General features: G+C 46.9%; 1 protein-coding gene and 1 non-coding gene across 2 annotated transcripts in view; both read right to left on the bottom strand.

Moving 5' to 3' along the window:
- The window catches only part of LIMK2 (LIM domain kinase 2), a 54,399-nt gene extending 31,116 nt beyond the window's left edge, over nt 1–23,283 (bottom strand). Inside the window, exons 1-2 of the mRNA XM_033097847.1 lie at nt 23,115–23,283; nt 11,561–11,660 (exon numbers count right to left, since the gene is read on the bottom strand). Of these exons, the coding sequence (XP_032953738.1) occupies nt 11,561–11,660; nt 23,115–23,130 (116 nt within the window). The 5' untranslated portion in view covers nt 23,131–23,283. The remainder of the gene's footprint in view (nt 1–11,560; nt 11,661–23,114) is intronic.
- Nucleotides 16,772–16,845, bottom strand: TRNAT-GGU (transfer RNA threonine (anticodon GGU)). Its single transcript has one exon. It is a non-coding gene; the product is annotated as a tRNA-Thr (tRNA).
- Nucleotides 23,284–24,508: the final 1,225 nt, after the last annotated feature.

The following is a 24,508-nucleotide window of genomic DNA, read 5'->3' as shown; positions in this document are numbered from 1 at the left end:
AGTTCATGAGCTATAAAACAAAGGATTCAACTAAATCTCTAAGGTTCTATCCAGATTTCCATGATACTTGATTAACATGGACGCCAAGGAGTGTCTTTTGCCTGATGTTTGTGAACATGACACCACCTTCCAGCAGGCGTGGACACTTAGCTCCCCCTCTGGAAAACACTGCCTGTTCCATGAGCCAAGCACTCCAGTGGGCTCACTCACATATGCTTCCATTTATTTAATTCTCGTAACGCTTGAGGTTGGGGTTGTCATCTCTTTTGTACATGAGGAACTGAGGTTCACAGTGAAGGTTGTTGTACAGGTCACAGATCTGAAACTTGGCAGAGCTGGGATTTAACCCAAGTCTCTGGATTCCAGGTCCAAGACACTAAAGTTGTCTCAGAGTGAGATAACAGGAGAGCTTCTTGGAGAGCACTGAAAAATGAGATGGAGTTAGCCAGAAGGCTTGCAGAGCGAGGAGTCAGGAAAACTGACTTTTATAAGTTCCAGATTTATCAATAGGTCAGCTATCAGACAGTCATAAAAGTACTTAAAAAATAACAGCAACGGAGGAACCTGCAGTCCAGTAGGTCAGGAGCTTTGAAGGCCTAAAACAAGAAGACTAACTAGCCTCGCAGAATTGATCTGTTTCCTTGGCCAGGCGGCTTCCATATACCCTTTTAGAATAACAGCCACTCCACAAGCATGAAGAATCCTGAGAAAAGTCAGGAATGCATAAGCTGAATCAAATCATGAGGAAATATCAGACAAACCCAAATTAAGAAGTACTTTATAAAATAGAATGGATTCTTCAAAAATGGTAGGCGATGTTATGAAAAACAATGAAAGACGAAGGAATTTTTCTAGATCAAAGGAGACCAAAGAAACATGACAGCGAAATGTGATCCTGGACCCCAGCCTCAAAGCAAAAAGTACCATGAAGGACAAAAATCAGAAGATGATTCATAGAATAAGATTCATAGAATAAAATATCAATGTTAAAGTGTTGAAGTGGATAACTGTCTACCGTGTTTCTCCAAAAATAAGACCTAGTTTTATTATTTTTTTATTGTCCAAAAATAAAACACGCTCTAATGCGTGTTTCAGAGCAAAAATTAATATAAGACCCGGTATTATTTTACTATAAGACCAGGTCTTATAATATAATATAATATAATATAATATAATATAATATAATATAATACTGAGTCTTATATTAATTTTTGCTCCAAAGGACACATTAGAGCTGATGGTCCGGCTAGGTCTTATTTTCGAGGAAACACAGTAGTAGTTACAAAAGAGAATATACTTTTTCCTGGGAAATACACACTAAAATGTTGAGAGAGACGACCATTATGTATGCAATTGTGGCTACTTTCAAAAGTGCCTTCTTTAAAGAATTATATTGTTTTGAAACTCTTGAATTCGGGATGATTTAATAAACATTACGAGAATAGAAAAAAATAACTATTTTACATTTGCTATCTGATTTACTTTGGCATTTCTGAAAGTGTGGCTGAAAGAATGGCAGCATTGCACTCCGCTGGGCAGCTTGCTGAAAAATGAATATTTCTAACCCTACAATCTGCATTCGAAACAAACCCCCGAGTTTCTGATGCACACCGATGATGGAAACCACTGCTTTCCTCCTTCCTACGGGCTCTTCGACGTGATTTCATTCCACTCTCATACGAACCCTGCGAGGCAGGTAGGATAGATCACTATTTATCCCCTTGATACAAATGAGGAAATGATTACAAGATAGGTTGTTCATCTTATTCTGGATACAGCTTAATGAGTAAACGTTTGGTGGGGGACTTTCACCTTCCCGGTGCTGTTCTTACTCATCTGTAACCCTCCAGGTGCTGCCTCTCTCTTTTCCTCAGTGACAACTGTGGTGGTGCTCAGGGTACAGTGGGAAAAGGTGACTCCAGAATACAGGGTCATCTCATGAAAAGGCTGCCTTTCGTACTGAAACAAGTTTAAAGAAACGAAACCCAAGGACTGACATTAGCTAACTTCAGAAACCGTGCTACTGAGGGGAACGGAGCCCAGCCACGCACCCTCCGATGTGAGCAGGACCACTACAGAGCAGCTTCAGGAAGGCATGGCCAGAAGAAAACTACCCTCATTCAAGTCAGCCTTGAGGGACTTGGACGTTTGTCCTGGTAATGGTGAGGAACATGGAGAAAGAGAATTTATTAGCACCGCTCCAACACTGCCCAGGGGAGGAGGGATTCTAATGCTTGGGGGAAAAATACAAGGCAAATCAGCAGCCCCCTGAGGCAGTGCAGAAGGCCCTAGTTTTGGTGATTGTAGACTTGGGATTGACATTTGCAGACAGAGCTCTTATTCCCTGCCCCCACGTCAAAAGAAAAGCTCTTGCCTGGGAGAATACTGCAGAGCAGAGACCGTGGTGATGCATAGCAGAAGGGCATGATCCAAGTGTCCAAAGGGAAAGGTGATCACACGACAAAAACATCATTCGTCCAACAAACACTGAGGACCCACCAAATCTAGGCACTTTGCTAAGCTCTGGGATACAGACGAACTAGATACGGCTCCATATCAATCCCCTACGAACTAGATACTGACAGAATTTCACACCCTCAGAGTGACGTTAGAGCTGTAAACAAATAATGACACGGCTGTAACAAAGATAGGAGAATAGCCAAGAGAAAAAGTCTCCTCTATTGCTGGGGAAGGGTGAGGGTTGATTTGGGGAGGCTCCTCCGCAGAGGACAGGACGTATTGGCCGAATCTAACAGGCTGAGAGCCAGGCAGACCAGCATCTCAGCCTGAGGGAACACCAGGAGCAAATGCACTGGGGCCTAAGAGTCTGGCCTGCAAGCTGCAGCGCGGGGCACAGGTGAGGAGTGAGCAGAGAGGAGGCTGACATGGTGAAGAGAGCAGGGTAAGAGCACCAAGGGCCGGGTCTGCCAGGTGGAAGAGTCGCCCATAGGCAGTGAACAGTTATTGGAGGTATTTACACGAGCAGAGGCTCCCAATGAATGGGATGTAAAGCCTGAAACACCAAAGCGAGCCCTGGTCTTTAGCTGCCAGTTTCTCTCTCTCAAGTCTACAGCTGGCTGCATATATGTCCACGTGACATCTGCTGGCCAACATGTATCCACTATCAGCAGACTATGGCTTCGTCCTCAGGCTACGTCTCTATTGAGTTGGTCATTTTAACAGATGAGATTTGTCTGTATGGACGGCAGAATGGGATCACAACCCCTTGTATATAATCATCCACGGTTGCTCTGTGATACTAATATTAGAAAATCGAATGTGCAATATTCAGTGTCAAATGCTGTGTTTACACTGATGTTCTCCTCCTGTCTGCACTGGGGAAAAGGGCTGGCTGGATACCTTAACAAATCTCCGGGGAATGCCAGAAGAGCCCTGGCCATGGCAGAGAAGAGCTGAAAATGTGACCTGGCTAATAACTAACCTGCTGTGTGATCTGAGGTAAGCCATGAAACCTCTCTGGGCTTCAATATCTTCCTCTGTACAAGGAAGGAGTACTTAGGTGAATACAAAATTCCATACCAGTAGGTCAATGCTGAAGGAAGCCAGGAGGAAGCGACTATGGTCAGAGAAAGACTGATGGGCCGACCACCCTGAGGCTTGCGTCACCTTGGTGAACGATCCTAATCCAGGCCTCATTTTTGGTCTTTTAGATCCAGAAACAGGACTTCACAGTACCCAGACAGGTGCAGATGTTCTAGGATGATTCTACCTAACATTTATCAATCCCACTGTCCATTTAAGAATTGACAATTGAAATCAGAACACCCACACCCCCTCTACAGGTACTACCTCCCAACCCTTCCTGTTATCAAGAGTCTTAGGAAGCTGAACTAGGCATCAGAAGGTTGCTCTGTGAGCACGGACCTAAAAGAAGGGGAAATGAGAAGCCATGGAGAGAAATCTCCTTCTGGCAGGAGCCGGCCAAACCAGCCCCGCCTACAACAAAGAAACCCCTTCGGGTGACCAAATGCAGATTCAGTATCTTTATTAAGACACATACTGGTTTTGCCTCAGTAACTTTTCACTTTCGGTTTCACTGCTGGCCATTCATTATCCCACTGTTTCTTAAAACTACTTTGTAACTGAAAAAAATCATTACTTCTTTAAACATGTATCAGCAAATTCACACAGTAGTCAGCCTTGGGAGACACGGGGCTCCCTAGTAGTTAATAACAAGTGGCTAGTACTCAAGAGCGCTCACTCTGTGCAAGGAGGCCCAGTACTACTCGTAACTTCGCTCATTTACTTACCCCTCACAGTAACATTTAGGAGGCAGGCCGTAGGTCGGTATCTCCATTTCATAGACGTGGAAATGAAGCACAGAAAGGGCGAGTAACTTGCCAAAGGTGTACAGCTAATCAGTGGCCGAGCCAGGATTTGAACCTGAGCAATCTGGTTCTGGAGGCTGTGCTCTTAACCACCACACGACTGCTCTCCTAACGTGTAGATCGAGCCAGGTGAACTCCCAGAGGACACACTTCCATTTCAAAGTTCGTGGGGGCATCACCCACCTGTCTACCTCCTCCCCACCGTAAATCACCTGTAAGTAAAAGATACTGTGGAAGTATCCCCTTTCTTCCCCTCTATACTCAATGAGCATCTTTAGTGAACGCCATCTTCGAAGATTTCTAAAATTTCAATCAATCAATCAATCAAACTTACAATTAGAATTGAGGTTTGTCAGCTTTCAGGGCAATTCATAATTCGTTGGGGCTACAGTAGTTGAAATCATTCTTTCCTCGACTGCCTCTCTCAAGGACTGTACCTGCAGAAACGTGCAGCGCCGGATCTGCTGCTACCCGGGACTCCTGGGTCAGCCTCTCGGGCTCACTTGGGGGCAGAAGACAAAGCTTTAACTTCTCACCCCGACACTTGCAGGCAATTTTCCAAAACAACCCAATGTCCGGAACGGATCCCTGCCTGCCATTTACAGTAACTGTGCCACGGCGGCCGCTCAGGGAAGGATGTGGGGGAGGGGAAGGGCAGGGGAAGGCCCCGCTTACATCATATCTCTTGGCCACCGCGGCAATTCCTTCAACAAATGTCCCTCCCATGCCAACAATATGCTCAGTGGTGACTCAATGAGGGGCAAAAAGCCCCATTGTCCCTGACCAAGTTATGCTTACAGAATCTTTGAGGTCTCAGGATGTCATTAAGGGGAGGATTAAATAAATAAACAAGAAATTAAAAGCACAAAAAAGGGAAGGTCTAGGAAAGCATGAAACAGGGCCATGACCTGTTCTATAACTATTTCCCTGAGACATCCAGGTAAAGATCTGAGAGATGAACAGGAGTTAATTAGGCCAAAAGAGGGCAAGTGGACATTCCTGGCAGAGGGAACAGCAGGATCAAAGGCCACACCAGAAGGAAGAAGGGTGTATTCTGGGCCCTGTGAAGAGCAGTGAGGCTCAAGTAGAGAGAGCAGGAGGCTGTGGGGAGAAGCCAGCCCCCGGGGGGCCCTGCAGGCCACTTTAAGGGCTCTGGTCTTTATCCAAGAACGCTAGAAAGTTGTGGCAACGTGTAAGGACAGAGAGATGACAGTGTGATGTGGTCAGATTTTTTGTTTAACGATCACTCCCTCCTGCTGCCCTGTGGAGAATGGATTAGGGCGTACAGTGACGATGGACAGAAGGCTGTTGCCGTCATCCATGTGAGATGATGGTAGCCTGGAACAGGGTGGTAGAAGGAGAAATGGAAAGAGGTGGACACACTCAAAATAGAATCTGGAGATAACACAGCCTGGAGGCTTGGAGGACGAGAGAGAGGAGGCATCGAGAAGGACTCCAAGGTGCTGGCTCAGCAGTGGGTGGGTGGTGCTGCCATTCAACGCGGCAGGTTACGACGGGAGAGAAGCCAGTTTTGGGGGGAAGACTGAAAGCCCACCTGGGTATGAGATGCCTGGAAGACATTCAAATGGACATGGGACGCTGACAGCAGGATAGCTAGGTCTAGAGCTCAGTGGAAGATATTGATTTGGGGGTCATCAGGACAACAGAAGCCACCGGTGTGGGGGAGACTGCCTAGGGGGCAAACCCAGAGAACCTGGAGAAACGTCAACATCTCAGAGCGACACAGAGGAGGATAAGCACACTGAAATGACCAGAGAAGTGAGCGGGGGAAGCGGGAGAATGAGGAATGTCATGAAAGCCAAGGGAAGAGAACATTTCAAGAGTGACAAAGACACCAATAATAAATGCTAACATCTGTTAAATCCTAATTATGGCCAGGCACTGGCTAAGGGCTTTGAATATATGATCACATTTAATCTGCACAACAACCTTTTCAGAGGAGAACCATTTCCCCTTTTAGAGATGAGGAAACCAGGGCAGAGAAAGATTAAGCAGCTAACTCAATGTCAGGTGGCTGGTAAGAGAAGTTGGGATGAAAATTCAAGCAGCTGACTCTCAACTCTGACTCACTTTTCTCTGCTACTTTTAGTGCCGTTTGGAGGTCATATAAGATGAAGACGGAAGAGTAGCCTGTGGACCGACTGATGAGACTGTCCTTGGAACATTAGTAAGAGAATGTACGTAGTTTCAGGGGCGAGACACAATGGAAGCCAGACTAGAGCCCACTATTAGGACGGTTCCACATTAGTACCTGTTTTGCAGCTGTCTGAGGGAGCCAGTTAGGGGACCAGGCCAATACATGAAGTCTGTATCCGCAATGGCATTTCATTTGCTGCCCGTAATACAGCAGATGATGCTAACAGTTACACGCGAGCGGTTAGTGTAAGGAGCTGCCACGTGCTGCTGCTAACCCTCACGTGACACCATTCGCATGTTTTCAGGGTGCTTCCCTCTCCATTACCTACCTGGCCCCCACAACTCCTCCACAAAGTGGGTTACTGTCATCACAATTTACACATACAAAACTGAAGCTCACAGTGGCGAAGGAACTTGCCCAGTTACATAGCTGGCCTGGCTCAGCTAAGGCTCAAATTCAGGTCTTCTGACTCCAAGTCTCCTGTTCTTTCCTGGGAGTCCCAGTGCAAAGAAGACCTTCTTGGGAGCTGGGGAGACCTGAGTTCAAATGTCAGCTCTGTGTGACCCTGGGCAAGTTACTCCACCTGTCTGGGCCTTCCTGTTTTACTCTAAAATGGGGTTGCAGGGTTATTGTGAGGGCTGAATCAGATAATCTAAGTGAAGCTCGCTAAACAATGCTTAATAAATAATATCATCCACCCCCGGCCCCACCCCCGCTCCTCTCCATCTCTGCGCTGAACAGCACCTGTGGAGCTTCTATAGGGTCTTAGTTCTCTCTTCCCAAAGAACAGAGCAGGATTAAGACACATTGCACGTTACATGCTGCTGCTGCTACATACCAGGAATCCTATACTCTCTGTTCATGCTGGAGTCCCTCGTGGGGGCAGAGGAAGGCCCAGGTGTCTGTTCTTCCCTTCCTCTGTCAGGAAGGCCCCAGCCCCCTGTCCAACAGCTAGACTTAATGACCTGCTGGCTGGCTGTTTCCTTAGAGATAAACCAGACAAACGAGCAAACCAGAATCAAAGGCTTGGGTCAATAAATGCGGCAGCAACATCAACAGCAGATGGCGGGGTTGCTCCACTGACTCCCACGCCAGGAGCCAGAGATCCAGGAGACGTTTTAAACAGCACTTCTATTGACACTTGAGAGTTCATGAACCAATACACTTCAATGTTATCTGACACCCAGTATGTGGCAGGCAGGGTGAGTGTTTTCACCCTGAAGTTACAGAAGAGGAAACAGAGCCTCAGGGAAGTTAAGTGACATGTCCATATTCAGGAGTGCAAAGAGACTCTTCTAGGTAAGGAGTCAGAGTGCCTGGGTTCAAATCCCAGCTCTGTGACTAGCTCTGTGACCGTGAGCAGGTAACCTCCATTTCCCTCTCTGTAACATAGGTTAGGACCAGTTCTACAGTTATTAGGTTGTTGTAAGAATTAAATGAGAGAACACATGTCAAATACTTAGGACAGTGTCTAATGCAGAGCAAGCACTCAATAAATGGAACCTATGACTGTAATTACGCTTCTACCGCGCATGTTTAGATAGGGGTGTGGGTGAGAAAATGAGCATGGCTTTCGGTGTCACAGAAAACACTGTCATCAGCCAGCCTATTACACCACAGTCTCTGGTTGCCACGTGTGTAATTTCTTCACTGGACTTTCCTGGAGTCACAGCTTTGGCGGAAATGGTCTGCTGTCTGATGAACTGACAACGGCTTTCTGTCTGCATTACCCCTTTTCTAGAACATAGGCATGAGAAATCCCTTTTCAAAAGAGAAAGCTCAACTAGTCCGTGTTTATGATCCTGAGAAAGGAGGCCCTGAACACTTCCCAGGAGCCTTAAGAATCGTGGGTTTTTCCCCTCTGACAAGGCTGTTAGGAACCAGGTCAAGCAACAGAGCCCCAGATAGGGGCCATAAACACGAATAGAGACAGCTTCGCCCTCCTCCCACAGCTCCTCCTCCTGCGCCAAACACCTCTAATGAGGGTGAAAACTCAATCACCAGAAAACTTAAGGTTCCTTGGTTTGCCAACATGCCACCAGGCCAGGTCAACATTCATAGCTCCACACTTGAACCTCAGCTGCAAACGACACGCAGTCCAGCTCCTTTCCCGGCCTTCCCCAAGGAGAGGCAGCCAGTTCCAGAGAGCTTCGGAGAGAATGGCCCCCGCTCTAGAACCAATGGCACTGCTCAAGGAAAGCGAAAGCCACAGGGAACTTCAGAGTCCAAACAGGCCTGTTGTGAGGCTGGAGAGAGGAAACAGGAGGGCTGGTCAGCCAGGTGCCCAGAGATCAGAGGGACCCTGGCCAGGTGCCCAGCTGCACCAGCACAGTTACAGACTGGGCTACTTCCAGGCGATCTGTCAGCTGGCCTCCACTTAGGGTTCCAGCCTTAAGTGGCTTCCTATTGTCCCAGGCCCCTAGAAACTGGCGGAGGGCTCTGAGAGGCAGGATTACGGATGTGGCTACAGACAGCGAATGGGGTAGTACAAGGAGAAGCTGAGGGGAGGACTCTGGGCCAAACCCCAGCAATTTCTCCATTCAATATCCAGCCCCACCCCGTGACTAGGAAAACAAAGGTGTGGGGGCAGGGGTAAGAAAAGTCATTTCCTTTATTGTAACTGTAGGCCAGCTGGGTAAGAGCGAGGCTGGAAGGGAGTCATGAAGAATGAATTGCTTTGGGTGGCATGAAGGGAGCGTCCTGCTGGCCTGCACCCAGTCACTCTGAATTCATCAGAGAATCACAGATAAGCTGGGGTGGGAGAGACCTTAAAAAAAGACCATTCAGGCTGACGCCTCATGCTCCACACCACGTAGGTTACTTCTGGGGTCAGACAAGTACAGTCCTTTCCTGCCCTGAAGATTTTCCTCCCGTTTGGGCAAAAGTCAGATTGGCTCCAAAGCAGCCATTCTCCCCAGGGCAAAGGACCAGGCTGCAAACCAGACTCCGTGTCATCCAGTTTGTGTGGGAAAGCTCAGGAATCAGGAGATCGCTCCTTCAATAGAGCTGGATTAGAGAGACAATGTCCTTGAGGAAAAGCTGTAAATAGGAGACCGAACCTGGATGCTCTACTTCCCCCACAGGCATTATCTTTGGTTTAATTGTGCCAGGGTAGTTCAAAGTTAAATTTAATTCCAGAGGTTCCACATCAAATGGCCAATGAGTATGTAATAAGAGAAATAAATGTATGCATGAGCAAGTATATAATATCAAGTGACAGCTACTGATTATAAGGGTTTTTATGTGTCAGGTGCTACGCTAGGCACTTTATACAGGTCAGCACACCTAATTCTCCCCAACAACCTCGTGGGATGAGTACTATTCTCATTCCCATTTTATACATGAGGTGCCTGAAGCTCAGGAAAGTCACCTAAGGCCAGTTAATAAATTGCAAAGCCAGGATTCGAAACCAGACAGTCTCAATCCATAACCTGCACTCTTATCTGCCACAATAACGTGCCTTACTTCTTTACAAGCATGTATTTGTGTGTATGTCCCCCCTCTGTCTCTCTGACACACACACACACACACACACACACACACACTCACACACACAGTGCTCTCTAATAAGCTAGCATCTGCCCAGGCCTACAAATGACCCAAGACTTCAGTTCTAAGACCAGCTCCTATCATCCACGCCTGTCTGTGTCTGTGTAACTCTTTTTGTTTTTCTGGTTTTAAGCTTCTCATCTCCGATGTGAAGGGGTTATAGCATAAGTAGGTGGTCCCTTCTGGTTCTAAAGTTCTTTGGTTATAAGAGAATCCAGAAATTCCAAAGATTAGATTGTTCTACCAGCTTCTGCTTATTTTGGATAGGAAATATTCATACAAATAGGAAAACAGCAGGAACAAATATGACCCTATGGGTTAGATGCCAAGGCCAGCCCTAGCCTGGAAACTTACTTGATTCTGATATTGCTGGTTAGCCTCAGCTCTAAAATGCTAGCCCAAGGCTTTACAGCTCTCACACTCTGCTTACTAAAAGGCACAGTAAAGGTAGAAATCAACTTCCCTGAGGGTAAAAGGAAGAGGAACGAAGGTAAGATCCAGAGAAGATTGGAGAGCAGAGTTAGAACTGAAAGGGCAGAAAAGGCTGGTTCTTCTCCAATTCTTCCAGAGGCCAGAGCTCTCCAGGCCAACCCCCCCACGTAGTTCCGGGGAGGAGGGGGGAAGGCAAGTGCTTAAAGGTCAATTAAATTACTTGATATCAGTATAGGGGATGCTTTGCAGCAAGAGCTACGTGTGGGAGCTGGAATCTACAGCAAGTGGTGCCCAGTTAGTCTGCCTCATTCTCGGGATGGGTGCACAGCCCCACCACTCAGACCGCGGGGGCCACATGCCCACCCAGCCTCTGGTGAGTCATGGCTACAGGCCAGACACTGTTTTATGTTCTGGAAAATGCAGAGACAAGCTCCCACTCTTGAGGATTCCAATCTCACAGAAGAAAGGAACAACCATCCCGTGGGGGCTCACCACGGGCTGGGCCCTTGGCGTATATTGGCCTATTATTTCATTCAATCTTAGTGAGTCTACGAGGCAGATCCTTAACATCTGTATTTTCCTGATGAGGAAACAACCTCAGACAACAGGAACAAATCTGACTTTAAAGTTGGTGTTATTTTCAAGAAACCAAGCTGCTTCAAAACAGTAAGCGCTACAATAAAGTTAATAACAAAAAGCAGGAAACTAGGGAGGCATCCTGCAGTGAAGAGATGGCTTTGCCAACTGCACTGAAAAACAACCTTCACGGCACCTGCGTCATCAGTGGTGCAGGCAAGAGAAAGTCACTGTGGGCCTCAGTTTCCTCACCTATAAAGTGAGGGTGCTGGGACACCCTGGAAAGGCCTCCTCCCTTCCCCTCACCCAACATGTACCAAACCCATCTGTGGCTCTTCCACTTTCACTTTGCTCACGGGCTCTTCCTTGGCACATCTCTCCCCACTCCACACCCACCGAAATGGAAACTCTCCCGGCAGAAGCTTGTTTTTGTGTTTTCCAGAAAATGAAATAGTTCCTGGCCTGTAACTGGCAAAAACACTACAGAGCTACTTACCGGAAGCAAGAGGTGTGCCAGGCTTCGTTGACAGTCCTGTACCGCCTCTGGCTCGGAATGACATGGTCCCCACAGCCGCGACACCTCCAGGCGTCTTCACCTGCACACAAACCCAAGGGATTCAGAGGCGGGAAGCAGCATGGGGCAGAGGGACGGGAGTCCTACCGTGTGGAATAAGACTCGAGTTAACAGACCTTCATATTGAAAGGGCTGGGACAACAGCGTGCTATGTGCACAATTCCCTCCTCCACAAGATCTCTGGTAAGCACTTACGGGGCCTGCTCACAGCCCCAGGGACAGGGAATTCATGGCCTCCAAAGTAGTCTCATTCCATTTTTTACAAGATGGTTCTGATCATTCTTTTTGCTACTGAAACAAAACCTGCCATTTCTAGAAGTGTCAGTCCTTGCTTCTAGTTTTGAGTAGATACGTGAACAAGGTCTCTTTTCAGGTCAGCCCTTCCTACAGCTATTCCCAACCAGCACCCAGGAACGTCTCCTCTCTGGGCTAATCACATTATTTCCTTCTCCTATCCCTCAAAAGTCCTGGTTGTGCAGATTTGCCATCACCTGGTCCAGGAGCTCACTCATTTAGCCAACATCATGGGTCCTCTCCATGGACCCATGAGTCCTCTCCAAGCTCTACATTGGGGACTATTGGATAACATCCCTGTTCCCCAGGGAGCAAATTCACTGGAAAAGAAACAATTCTTCCATATTGTCATGTTTCGCTTAGATGTTCTTTCAGCAGTAGAAGTGAAGTGCTATTTTAGTTCAGGGAAAGAAGTTAACAGGTATAGAAAGGAAAGAACAAACATTTAATGAATACTTCCCATATGCCAAGAACTGTGCTAGGTGCTTTCCCAGATCCAATCTCATTTTATTTTCAAACAATCCTGTGAGTCAGATATTATTATATTCATTTAACACACGGGAGAATTGAAACTTGGGGCCAGGGGTGCCAGGCCAAGTGGCAGATCTCAGATCCCAACTCAAGTCTGGCTCGTTCTTAAAGCCCGTGCTCGTCCCTCTCTCTCCACCACGTTAATTCCTACTTGGTCCACTTAGGGGAGCCAGGAAAGTCTTTGGAGAGGAAGCTGACACTTGAGCTGAGCCTTGAAAGATGGGGAAGATTTACCAAAGGCTGAGAAAGGCTGGGGAAGGGCTATGTAGGCTGAGATATTAGCATGGACAATAGCACCGAGTCGGTCTGTGTCCCTCCAAAAGGGACAAAACACAATACTCCTGAGTGGCTCAGATGCCAACTTCTTGAAATAAAGAGGGCAGCTGAGATCAAGCTGTGGTACCTGCCTCAGCCCTAGAAAGCGGGACAAGGTTGTTACAAGACTCCCTTGTGTGCTCTGTGTAGGCAGCTTTGTTCTCTCTGGGTAACTCTAGACTGCCACAGGCACAGTGACAGTCACCAATCCCCCGTTTCACAGGCACAGGGGCCATGAATAGACAATGCACAGCCCCAGGCACTTCAAGATTGTTCAGCAGCATTCTGGGGCAGCCAGGGCACAGAAGCTGTCCTCATACCCACAAGAGAGTTCAGTCAGCTGGTAGAGGCTTGAAAACTTCCATCCACCCGCTCCTCTCTTCTAGTTCCAGTGAGGGGGCATATATATGCCCCTCACCTGAATCTCAAATTCTCAGACTCTCACAAGAGGACTTTTTGTTTGGGGAGTGGTAGAGGCCTGAGAGAATACCATCATCCTCACAAACTCCAAGGCAGAAAGCCCGAGAGACTCATTCAGTTGAGTTATGGACAGTGGGCGAGACACTGAACTAGTGAGAGGGTTTTAATGAACACAGATGTCCAAACGAATCTCCCGAGTTCTGGAGGTACCCGTGTGAAATATGTGTGGAACTCTTACATTGCAGGGCTTTCAGAGTCCGTTTGTGACCCACCACGCCCCACCCCAGCAAATCTCATTACGTGAAGCCACACCATGTTTTTACTTTTTAACTCAAAAGGCACAGTTTCTAACCTGACCACCCACTTACTCAACAACTCAACATCTTGGCTCTGAAAGACTGGGGGGTTTCCAAAACACGAAAAGGATCAGGACTTTCCACTATGAGGATATTCAGGAGAACTTGTTCTTGCTGTACCCTTCAGAGCCCGCCCTGTTTTCTCCAGTCTTGAGAAACTCCAAGCCACTCAACCCTTATTTAGCACCTGCTCTGGGCTGGGCACGAGGGGCGCAAAACTCAAGACCCCTACTCTCTCCTCTCATATCCACCCGGTTCTACCTCCCAGACGACCCTCCAGTCCTTCCCCACCCTTCACCGCAGCCCTCATTCAGGTCTTTGGCTTCTCCTCATTAGCTGGTTCACCCAGGCTCCCCAGTGTCTAGAGAACGAAGGCTCAACTGCTTAGCATGGCACTTCTGTGGGGGATTCCATCTTATCCCACCTCTTCGAACATCTCCACTTTCAGTTATCTCCACCACCCCTCTCTTCTCTACTGACTCCTTCCAATGAGCACTTAAACAAGTTCAAGTCTTTTCCATTGAAAAAAACCACCACTCTGGACAGCATTTTCTCTTCTAACTACCACACTTGCTTCCCCCTTCACAGCCACATGTATTAAAAAGTTGTCTGCCCTCATTTCCTCACTTCCCACTTACCTCATACTCCACTGCAAACTGACTTCCACCCCCACCATTTCTCTGAAACCGTCTCACCAAGGTCAACAGTGACCGCTTATTGCTAAATTCAATGGACATGCTTCAGTTAATCTTTCAGCAAATATTTACTGCATGCCAACTACATGTCTAACATTGTGCTGGGGAAAGAGCAGCAAACAAGAGAGAGATTATACATAGAACAGGTAGTGAATAATAACATAATTATGTTAATTATAATTAGGGCAAGTGGTATGGAGAGATCAAGTTCATAACCAGGAAAATGGCGGTGGGGTAGAGCAAACACGTATTCCTTAAGGAAGTAATTTTCAAGCTGAGTTCTGAAGGAGGAACATAAATTAACCAGGCAAAAAGGAGGAGGGAAGGATCACTGGAGACTGGGATGGGGGGAGAGACATGTGCAAAGGTCCTGTGGCAGGAGTGAAAACTCCTCACACTATTAAAGTTGGCTATTATCAGTTCCAAAGGACTAGTGGACCCAAGACTGGTCCCTGGCCCTCCTCAAAGTGGCCCCAAAGAACTTTTATATCTCATCACCCCTTACAAGGGGATGCTCTAGTCACATCTTGATCTATTTTCTATTCTTACCACACATGTTCATGTTCTTACATCCTAACAGTCACACCTCAAGCTATTCTGTGTTTAGAATATTTTACCCACCTTTTGCCCCAATCAAACTTCTATCCTTCCTTGATGGTCCCCCAAAGACAGGCAGTGGTTGTTTCACTTTGTCTATATGTGTTTTATATTATTTGCTCTGTAATTACAGTCCATTATATTTCTGTCTCCCTCGGTCCCTTCCTCTCTGCCCTCCGGCCCGCCCCCAGCTCTAAGGGGCAAAGATTGCATCTTGAAAATCTTCAGATCTCCAGGGCCTAGCATAACGCCTGGTGCAGAATAAATACTCCTTTGTGCGATGAATCCAACTGAAAAGTTGTAGCCAACTGCCAGTAATTTCCAAAGATAAGCTCCAACGGTCGGCAGGGATGATTCCACAAGAAGTGTTCTGGTTCCCAGGTGACCACCTACAGGTAAAGTCACATGTAGATGCACAGGCCTCATCTATCATGTTGCACCCAAGCAAACATATTTACCCAGAGCGTTCAGCCTCCCAAGCCCAGACACTCTTCAAAAGAACACTCTTGGTCTCTTCAACTCTCTCATAGCCCCGAAAGTTGATGATCCTAGCTCTAACAACTTTCATTCTAGAAAAGCAAGATAAATATAATAATACAAAGTCTATGGAGATGCCTGTGAGGGCTCGTGGAAGACCAGTCTTACAGAGTCCAGCCCAGTCTGCTGGGACATTCTTCCTCTAGGAAAATATCTCATTGCACCAGGCTGTTTACCCTCTCCCTCCCTCTACTGTGTTTTTCTCTCATATTTGCACTTATCAACAGGGCTACTGACTGTCAGAGTCCAGAAAGGGAGCTTGATTAAGTAAATGTCCCCAGCAGCCTCAAACAATAATGGGCCTTTATTAGGTGTTTAATAATCAGAAAACTGTGCCTTCCTTATGGGAACTTGTTGCTTTTAAGTGGGAAGTGTGCAATGCAAACAAGGTAAGACTTGTAGCAAATGGCTCATTACAAGGTTCTCACCTTCAGGAGCTTTTGGACACTGGTATAAAATACGTTCAGTTTATATACACTTCTTTCTCCCAACTTAATAATTGATGATGTGATCCTCAGCCAAGCTGTGAATCCACTGGGCAGGCACTAGAATGGCAGGATGGTAAGGTGGGAAGGGCCTTTAAAAATCATCTACTCTCATCCAACCCTTTCATTTTTCTGGAAGACAAATGGGCTTGGAGAAGGAGAATCAAGTTTTCTAACCATGAGAAAGCGGGTCTGGGAGGGGCTCAAACCCGAGTTCTGAGACTACCCCATCAGTTGCATTTTTATTACCCAATGCAGCTTCAGACAAGGCAAGACTTGCTCAAGACTACACAGTTATTCAGTGGAAGGGCTCGGCCTGGTACCCCAGCTCAGTGCCAGTGCATTTCTCACAAGACACTACCATTCACCTTAATCTTGGTCTGAGAGCTGGGTTTCTGCAAACTAGTCCTTTTCAGACTTCAAAGTTGTGAGAAATCCCCGAGGGCTGAGAGCTCATGAGACCATAAAGCCTAGACTGAACCAACATGCACAGATCCTATCCTTTCATTTAAGAAAAATCTTTGGTGCTTCTCATGTTCCACTAGACAATGAGAACCAGGAACAAAACCCAGCCAATTCAGTGTAGCACAAAACAACAAGCATATTAACCGCTGGGCCTCATGGGAACTGGCAGGTCAGGTGTATAAATCCCACTTGTTCCAGGATAAAGCAGGAAGCAGAGGGCAGGGCAGCAACTGGCGGGAAACAGCCAAGAGAGAAAAGATCACATTTTAATGAAGTGACTATCAACAAGACTAATAGTAACAACTAATGTTCCTCCAGATACTCTCCCCTGTATCCCAAAGGGTTTTCCTCTTCACTAGCTTACCAAATATTACCAAAGGGAGTGTCTAAGGAAAAAAGATTAGATGATTTTTTTTTTAAGGAGGGCGCAGCTCACAGTGGCCCATGTGGGGATCGAACCCGCAACCTTGGTGCTACCAGCACCATGCTCTAACCAACTGAGCTAACAGGCCATGCCCTAGCTGATTTTTAAAGGAGCTTCTGGACTTCTCTGGACCTTAGATTTTTCCTTTATAAAAGGAGGGATCAAATTATTCCTTTTAGCTCTGAGAGTCTGTGACACCAAAACAGGGGCCTCTCATTTTTCAGGTTAAGGCACAGACAGAGGCATTTCAGAAGCTTTCATCCTTGCTGTTGTTTTCTTCTGCACTTTAATTTATTAGGAAAAATCTGTAAGGGTCAAGCAGAAGAATTGAAGTTAGACTTAGGTTTGAAACCTGGCTCTGTGTCCTTAGGCAAATTGTTTAACCTTTCTGAGCTTGTGCCTTAATCTTTAATAAGAGGATATCACCACTTCCTTACAGGATTACCAAGAGGATTAGAGAAATAATGCAATATACGTGAAAATACCTCCCATGATGCCTGGCACTTAGAATTGTGAGTAGCTTTTCTTCTGTCTTTCATGTATATCTAGGGGGTTGGCCTGGGAAAAGGCTGAGCTGAGTACACTAAGTAAGTACACTTTATAATCTGAAGAGAACGTTTTCAAAACAAATTCGGCAAATGTTTTCTATGTGCCTATGTGCAAGACACAGAGTAGGCCGCCACGAACAGCTGGAGGCCTTGGTGAGAACTCCTGGGGTGTGAGGGTCAAGGATATGCACAGAAATATCAACGAGGGATAAATCAGGTGTTGGGGGCAGGGCAAACTTGGCAGAGTAATAAGATACTTGGTAGAAAAACAAAAAGACAGATGGTTCCTGTGGCTTTAGGGCACTCAGGTTTTCCTTTCCAACCATAAGTTGACTTAACTGTGAATGAGTTCGCAATTTCTTATAGAGAGGAAGGCCTACAAAGAATCTCTTTATCAGAAAACTGGTTAACCAATTCATATATCCCAGACAGCAGTTCTCTACCCATTGTCAATGACAGAGAAAAAAAACTCTTAACTACTTTGAGTCCTTATTATGTGGCAGGCAGTGTCCTAAGCACTATGCAAGCATGAATTAATCAAATATAAAGATCCCATGAGGTAAGGACTAGTATTGAAGGACTATTATTGTTCCCATTTCACTGAAGAGGAAGCTGAAATGCTCAACCTACAAGTGGCCGAGCTGGGATTAGACCACAGGTCCGCTAACTCCAAAGTCTATGTCTTCAACTACATTTTAGACTTTCTTTCCTGGAAAAATAAATTACAGGCAGAAAGAACTGACCAAACAGAATCCCAGGGTGGACGCTCAAGGTATACAAACCAAGCAATGGTTTCATGGTCTAGCTACTGTTGGATGTAAATTAAAAGGTAAAAGAGCGTAATTCTTGCTACTGGATAAAGAAAGGTCTAGAATCAGAGAGAAGATAGACTTGCAAGAGACGGGTACAGCTCCAGGTCTTCTCACTGAAAGGCCAGTGATGCCTCCCCCCTCCCGATGCCCCCTCCAGGTTGCACCGACCAGAAGCTAGCCCTAGGCTGGGAATCAACCCAGCCTCCAACAGATGCAGAAACCCCATCAGGAATGTGGCAAGCTTAATACAGCCTTTTCAACCTGATGGGTTTCTAGTCAGCTTGAAACCTTTTGGTCCTCGCGACCCTACCTTGATCCCCCCCATCCTATATCCAGGGCTATCCAAGTCACCCTGCCCTGCCCATGACAGTCTCTACTGCAGACTGGAAAAGTCCACACGCCTAGCATGAAGCCCTCCACAGCGTGGCTTCACCCACCCTCGGCCTTACCTTCCACTTCCCACAACGCTCCCACCTTCCAGTCGCTGTCTCTACCACACGTATCAATTCAACATCCCTGGCGAAGACCTTGAAACTTGCCCAGCTTTGAATCCCACGCCCAGTTTCTTCCCTAGCAAGATATCATGCCCTCCATCCTTTTTTCAACCGACCTAAGACTTTTCAAATCTTACCTCCTTGAAGCAGCATTCCCTGACCAAATCTGGTAGCCAGCCTGGACACCTTGCTGTTCCTAAATATGCCACGCACATTCCTGGCTCAGAGCCTTGGTTCATTCTTTTATTCTAAAATGTTCTTCACCCAGACATCCAAATGGCTCAACCCCTTGCTTCAATTCTCTGCTCAGATGTCATTAACCAGAGAAGCTTCCCTGATCTCCCATTGCTCCTGTGCCCTTACTTTATTTCTCTTCAGAGCATTTATCCCTGATGTACGGTATTCATATATTTAATCATCGCCTATCTCTCTGCACCAGCACATAATTCCTATGAGGGAAGCGATTTGGTCTACTTTGTTCCCTGATGTATCCTCCAGGGCCTGAAAGTCCTTGGCACATAGTAGGAACTCAATATATACTTGTAGAATGAGTGTATGAATAGAGGTCTCCCTTAGCTTTGAAATTCCATAATATTATCACACGCAGACTTTATATAGCTTGTCTTGATTTATCCTTTTTTTCTTAATCACTCTAAGCAGACAGTGAATTTCTCGAAGGCACAAACCATGTATTATTCATTTCCATATGTACTTATTAAGGGCTTATTGTGTGGCAGACCCTGTATGCCTCAAGCAGCCTGGAATATTAGAAAGAGCGCTGGAGAACAGAAACTTCTCTCAACAAGACATACAAACGGCTAACAGATATATGAAAAAATGTTCAACTTCACTGTTAGGGAACTGCAAATCAAAACCACAATGAGATATCACCTCACCCCAGTCAGAATGGCTATCATCAACAAGGCCAATATGTAGTAACAAGTGTTGGAGAGGCTGTGGAGGAAAAGGAACCCTCAGACACTGTTGGTGGGAATGCAGACTGGTGCAGCTGCTATGGAAGGAAGTGTGGAGGTTCCTCAAAAAATTAAGAATAGAATTACCATATGACCCAGCAATCCCTCTCCTGGGTATCTACCCCAAAAATCTGAAAACATTTATCCGTAAAGATATATGTACTCCAATGTTCATTACAGCGTTATTCACGGTGGCCAAGACATGGAAACAACCAGAGTCCTTCGATAGATGAATGGATAAAGAAGGTGTGGTATATATACACAATGGAATACTATTCTGCCATAAGAAAAGATGAAATACTGCCATTTGCAACAACACGGATGGATCTTGAGATTATTATGCTAAGTGAGGTAAGTCAGACAGAAAAAGTCAAGAACCAACTGACTTCACTCATATGCGGGATAAAAAACTGAAGGCAGCAAAGGAACAAGACAAACAAAGAAACAAAAACTCATAGACACAGACGACAGTTTAGTGGTTACCAAAGGGTAAAGGGGGAGTGGGGATGGTAGAAGAGGGTAAGGGGGTCAAATACCAGGGGTGCCAAAAAAATGTGTACACATTTTAAGCAATGTTATCTATGTATTACTTTTCGAAGTTGAACTGAATTATGGTAGCAGTGTAGTATGACATTCGCTCAAAAGATGGTGTTAATTAAATGAATGCTAGCACCACCATCAACAGGTAGGACAGTCGAGGAAAATGGCAGACGCACAGTTGTAGTTGGAGGAGCGCAAGACCATTTGGAAGTGGTAATTGAAACTCGAGAACGTTGTGGAAGTATGACAATGGAGGCGTGAGTATGCAGCAGAAGCTCCAACACGCCTAACAACTGCACGCATTCGTGATAAGTCTGAGATGCATGGTACCGTGTGTGACGGGCACAAGGGAAGATCCTGAGGCCTCGCACAGCAACAAGTCAAGCAGCAGTTCGCCGTCATCAGAAGTGTCTGGACGCTGATGGTAACTACTTTGAGCACCTCTTGTAATTGCAGAAGTCAAATGTGACCTGTATTCATCTTTTGTTATCGGTGTATATTGAGTATTACAATCTTAACAGTTCTTTACTTTCTTAAAATATGTATACATTTTTTTGGCACCCTCTGTCTATGGTGATGGAAGCACTGACTCTGGGTGGTGAACACATAATGCAATATATAGATGACGTATTATAGAATTGTACACTTGAAACCTATGTAGTTTTGTTGACCACCGTCACCTCAATAAATTTTAATTCAAAAAAGTTTTTAAAAACCTTAGGAAAGAAAGGAAAGAGCGCTGGAGAAGTCCTAGGTTAATCCTGGCTCTACCACTAGTTGAAGGATCCTGCACAAATTCATTTTCCTCCCTGGGCCTCAGTTTCTTCTTATGTAAAACGAGGAGAGTTACATTACCTCAAGTGTCTCCTGGCTCTAGAATCTGTTAAAAGAGGTAAAACCTGTCTCAACCCAATGTCTTAGAGATCACAGGCACTCAGTAAATATTTGATTTCTTTGTTGTTGATTCTCCTGTTACACAGGAATCGGAGTTGTCTTGGAACAGTTTGGTCAGAACAAGTAAAAGTTTAAGTCCCACTTTCTTCTCTGATTCCAAAGGCAACCTCATTCTGGTGTTTGTGATACAGAGAGGATGAAGCACTGAACTTGAAGTTAGAAAATATGAACTCTGACCACTGCCATTTATTTGGCTATGGAAACTTGAACAAGTGATTTCTGAGCCTTAGCCTCCTCCCCATACTGGCTTTCTCTCAGCTCTTCAAAGGTACTACGTGCTTCCTACCTCAGGGTCTCCCCTCAACCTGGAATGTTCTTTGCCCTTTCTTTGCTGGGCTAATTTCTACTTAGCCTTAGGGGTCAGCATAAAAAGTATGCTTTTTAAAGGAAAGTATTCCCTATTCACTGTCCTCACCCCTAGGGCACTCTTATAACACTTACTTCAATTGTTTAATTATTACAGCATTTATCTCATTTGTTACCTCAATTACCTACCGTCCATCTCTAGGACTATAAGCACCACAAAGGCAAATGGCACTGTCTGTTTTGTTCATCACTATATTCCTCAGTGCTTGGCTAAATACATGGCGCAGAAGTATCCAACAAATATTCATATGGAAGAATGCATCAACTAATGCACCTAGAGGCTTGATGCCTCTAGCCAGGCTTTGGTTCACTCAGAGAAAACCTAATCCACACTCCTGCACTCTTAAGATCTTTTACAAGTTTCTGAGGATCGAGATTCAAGACAGGGAACCTACGTTACACAGAGGTTAGAAAGTCATCAGAAATCATTTCAGCTGAAGAATTCTGGAAGCTAAAAAAATAAAAGGAAGGAACAGGATACAGTTCTACCCCTAGCCCTCCAAGAATAAGGAGAAAATCCCACACTCCCATGGTGAGGAAGTGACCCACTCGTGGCCTGGTCCTTGTATTCAGGATGGAGGAAGTGACTGTCTAAAGGCTGAAAGCCAGGAAGTGGGGGCACATATCCAGGACAGCCTCCCTCCTCCACTGTTCCCTCCTGCCACCTGTAGAAAGCTTCTGGACGCTGACCCTGGTCACCTAGAGGCTGGGCCACTCACACAGGTGGCTGGGAAACACAGGCAACAAAAAGTCCTTGTTGCTGGGAGACAGCGGAGGAGGGCAGGAAGCTGCAGGGTGGTGTGGGAGGTGACTGGGAGAGGACCGCAGGTCCAGCTAAGCTAACCCCGAAGCTACCCTTGCGCCCCTGGAACACTCTTCCAGGAGGTGTTTGGTCACATTCCTCTCCTGTCTGACAGAGGACAAGGGAGGACCCAGCTCCCATGGGAGGGCCCATAATCCCAAGGGGCCTACCTTCCCCAAGAAGAGCCCACATTCACCTATTTCCTGCAAAGAGCCCCAAGACCCAGGGGACCGCAGGCACCAAGATATCTGCGAGACATCTTGGATCCTGTCAGGAAGTGATACTCTCCTCCATTTTTCACCGCAAATTCAGAAGCCGGGGTAACTCTCCATCCCCTCACAATTATCTCGAACGCTGAGGATCCCGTAATCCCGATACTCCAAAACACCCAAACTTCACCTGAACCCACACCCCTCAACTTCCTTGGAAAGGTTTTTCTTTTTCTTTTTTTTGAGAATTTTTATGCGAGTTTGAGACGAGCTGATGACATGCTGGGAAGCAAGCTCTCAAATGCGCTCCTTAGAAAGGGTTTTAATTTGGGAACCTGCCAGGTCGCCGCCAGGTCCACAAAAAAAGCTGCCCCCCCCTCGCCCGGCAGAGCCAGCATCCCTTCCTCCCGGGGACCTCAACTCGCGGGAAGCTGCCCCCCCCCCCCGCATGCTCCTTGGAGTCTCTAACGTCGGCTCCCCAATTTCCGGAGCCCCACAACCTCCGAGGCTCCGCGGTGCTCACTCCCCAAATTCTCCTCCCAAGGACCCGGGACCCATGGGGGTTCACTCAGCCCGAACGCCCCCGAGGCCGCCGGCTCCCTTCAGGGCCCCGGCTTCCGAGGTAACGGCGGGACAAGATAGCGCGGCCCCTCCTTACCGGCTTGCGCAGCCATGGTCCCGGGGGCGCGGAAATGGGGAAGAAAAGGCGGGGACCGCAGCAGTTTCTCTCAGCTCCCGCCGTCGCCTCGGGCGCTGGAGAACCTCAGCCCCGGGCACCAGCGGGATGCGCCGCCTACGGGACCCGGGTAGGACCAAACCGCACCTGGCACCAGGGCCCGCCCGCCGACGCCCCACCCTGCCGACGGCCCGCCCCGGGGACCCGGACCCGCCCCTCGCTTGGGCTTTGCGGTGGCCCTGGCGCCCCCTAGTGCGAGCTCTGCATCCGTGGGTGCCAGACCTGGTAAGGATGATTCTGCGCAGGCCGGAGGCCTCAGCACAGAGGACCCATTTTACAGATGGGGACAGCTGAGGGCCAGAGAGGACAAGTTCGATTTTCTCAAAATAGCAAAGCTCATTAGGAGCTGAGCTGGGATGGAAAGGTCTCCTGACTCCCAGTCTAAAGCTCTTTGAAGTTGAATGTTTGGAATCAAGAATATGAATATGGAAAAACAAGGTCTACCCCACAAAATAGCTTTGGGGGGGATGGGTGGGGGTTGAGGGTGGACTTTTCTTAGAAGCTTCCAGTTCAGAGATGCAACTTCTCTGCGCCATTAAGATGACACTCAGTAGGTAATCTCTAAGTCAAAGATGGCATGGAGGTGGTGCAGCCACCATTCCATGGCAGTTCCTTAGCTAGGCCAAGTAGGTATATAAATGAACTCAGCACATCAGATCTTCCGGTTTTTGAAAACAAGCCCCAAATTAGATATTAGGTGAAATTTCCCACTTTTAAAAATGTTGGGAACATGTAAAAAGTCTAACAATGCCATGTAGGCCAAAGGAAACACACTTGTGGACTGGATTTGCCCTGTGGGCTCCTCTTTATAGAGGGAGCACTGGATGAGGAGTTAGGACAGCACACTGGTTTCTGGAAGCTGCTAGCTGGCTGAGGGGCCCTGAGAACCATTTCCCCCCCATGGGCTTGGCAGGGAATTGGGGTCCTCCATGTGATGAAGGGTTGACCACATCATCTGGTCCCTGAGGTCCCTCCCATCTGATTCTCTAATGCTGGATCTTTGGGAACTCATTTCCTTAGATCAGATTTAGGTCATGGGAAAAGTGTCCAAATGACCAGGAAGGGACAGGGATGGGGCCCAAGGAAATGGATCATGACGCCTCCACCAAGGACAAAGGTCAACCCAGCTGCCTCTGGTCCCAGCACTGAAATAAGCAAATATGAGTGCAATTCTCTTTCTTCCTGCCCTGACCATTTAGTCCAAACCGGATGCAGGTCAGATTTTTCTCCTCTGGGTGTGGCAGGTGGCTCCTGATATCCTGAGCATGCAGAAAATGCTGGGGGTGGGAAAAGGGGGTGGCGGCGGTGGTGGGGGC

This window comes from Rhinolophus ferrumequinum, chromosome 25, assembly GCF_004115265.2.
Source record: "Rhinolophus ferrumequinum isolate MPI-CBG mRhiFer1 chromosome 25, mRhiFer1_v1.p, whole genome shotgun sequence".
Lineage (NCBI taxonomy): Eukaryota > Metazoa > Chordata > Mammalia > Chiroptera > Rhinolophidae > Rhinolophus > Rhinolophus ferrumequinum.
This window is presented reverse-complemented; position numbering and strand designations above follow the sequence as displayed.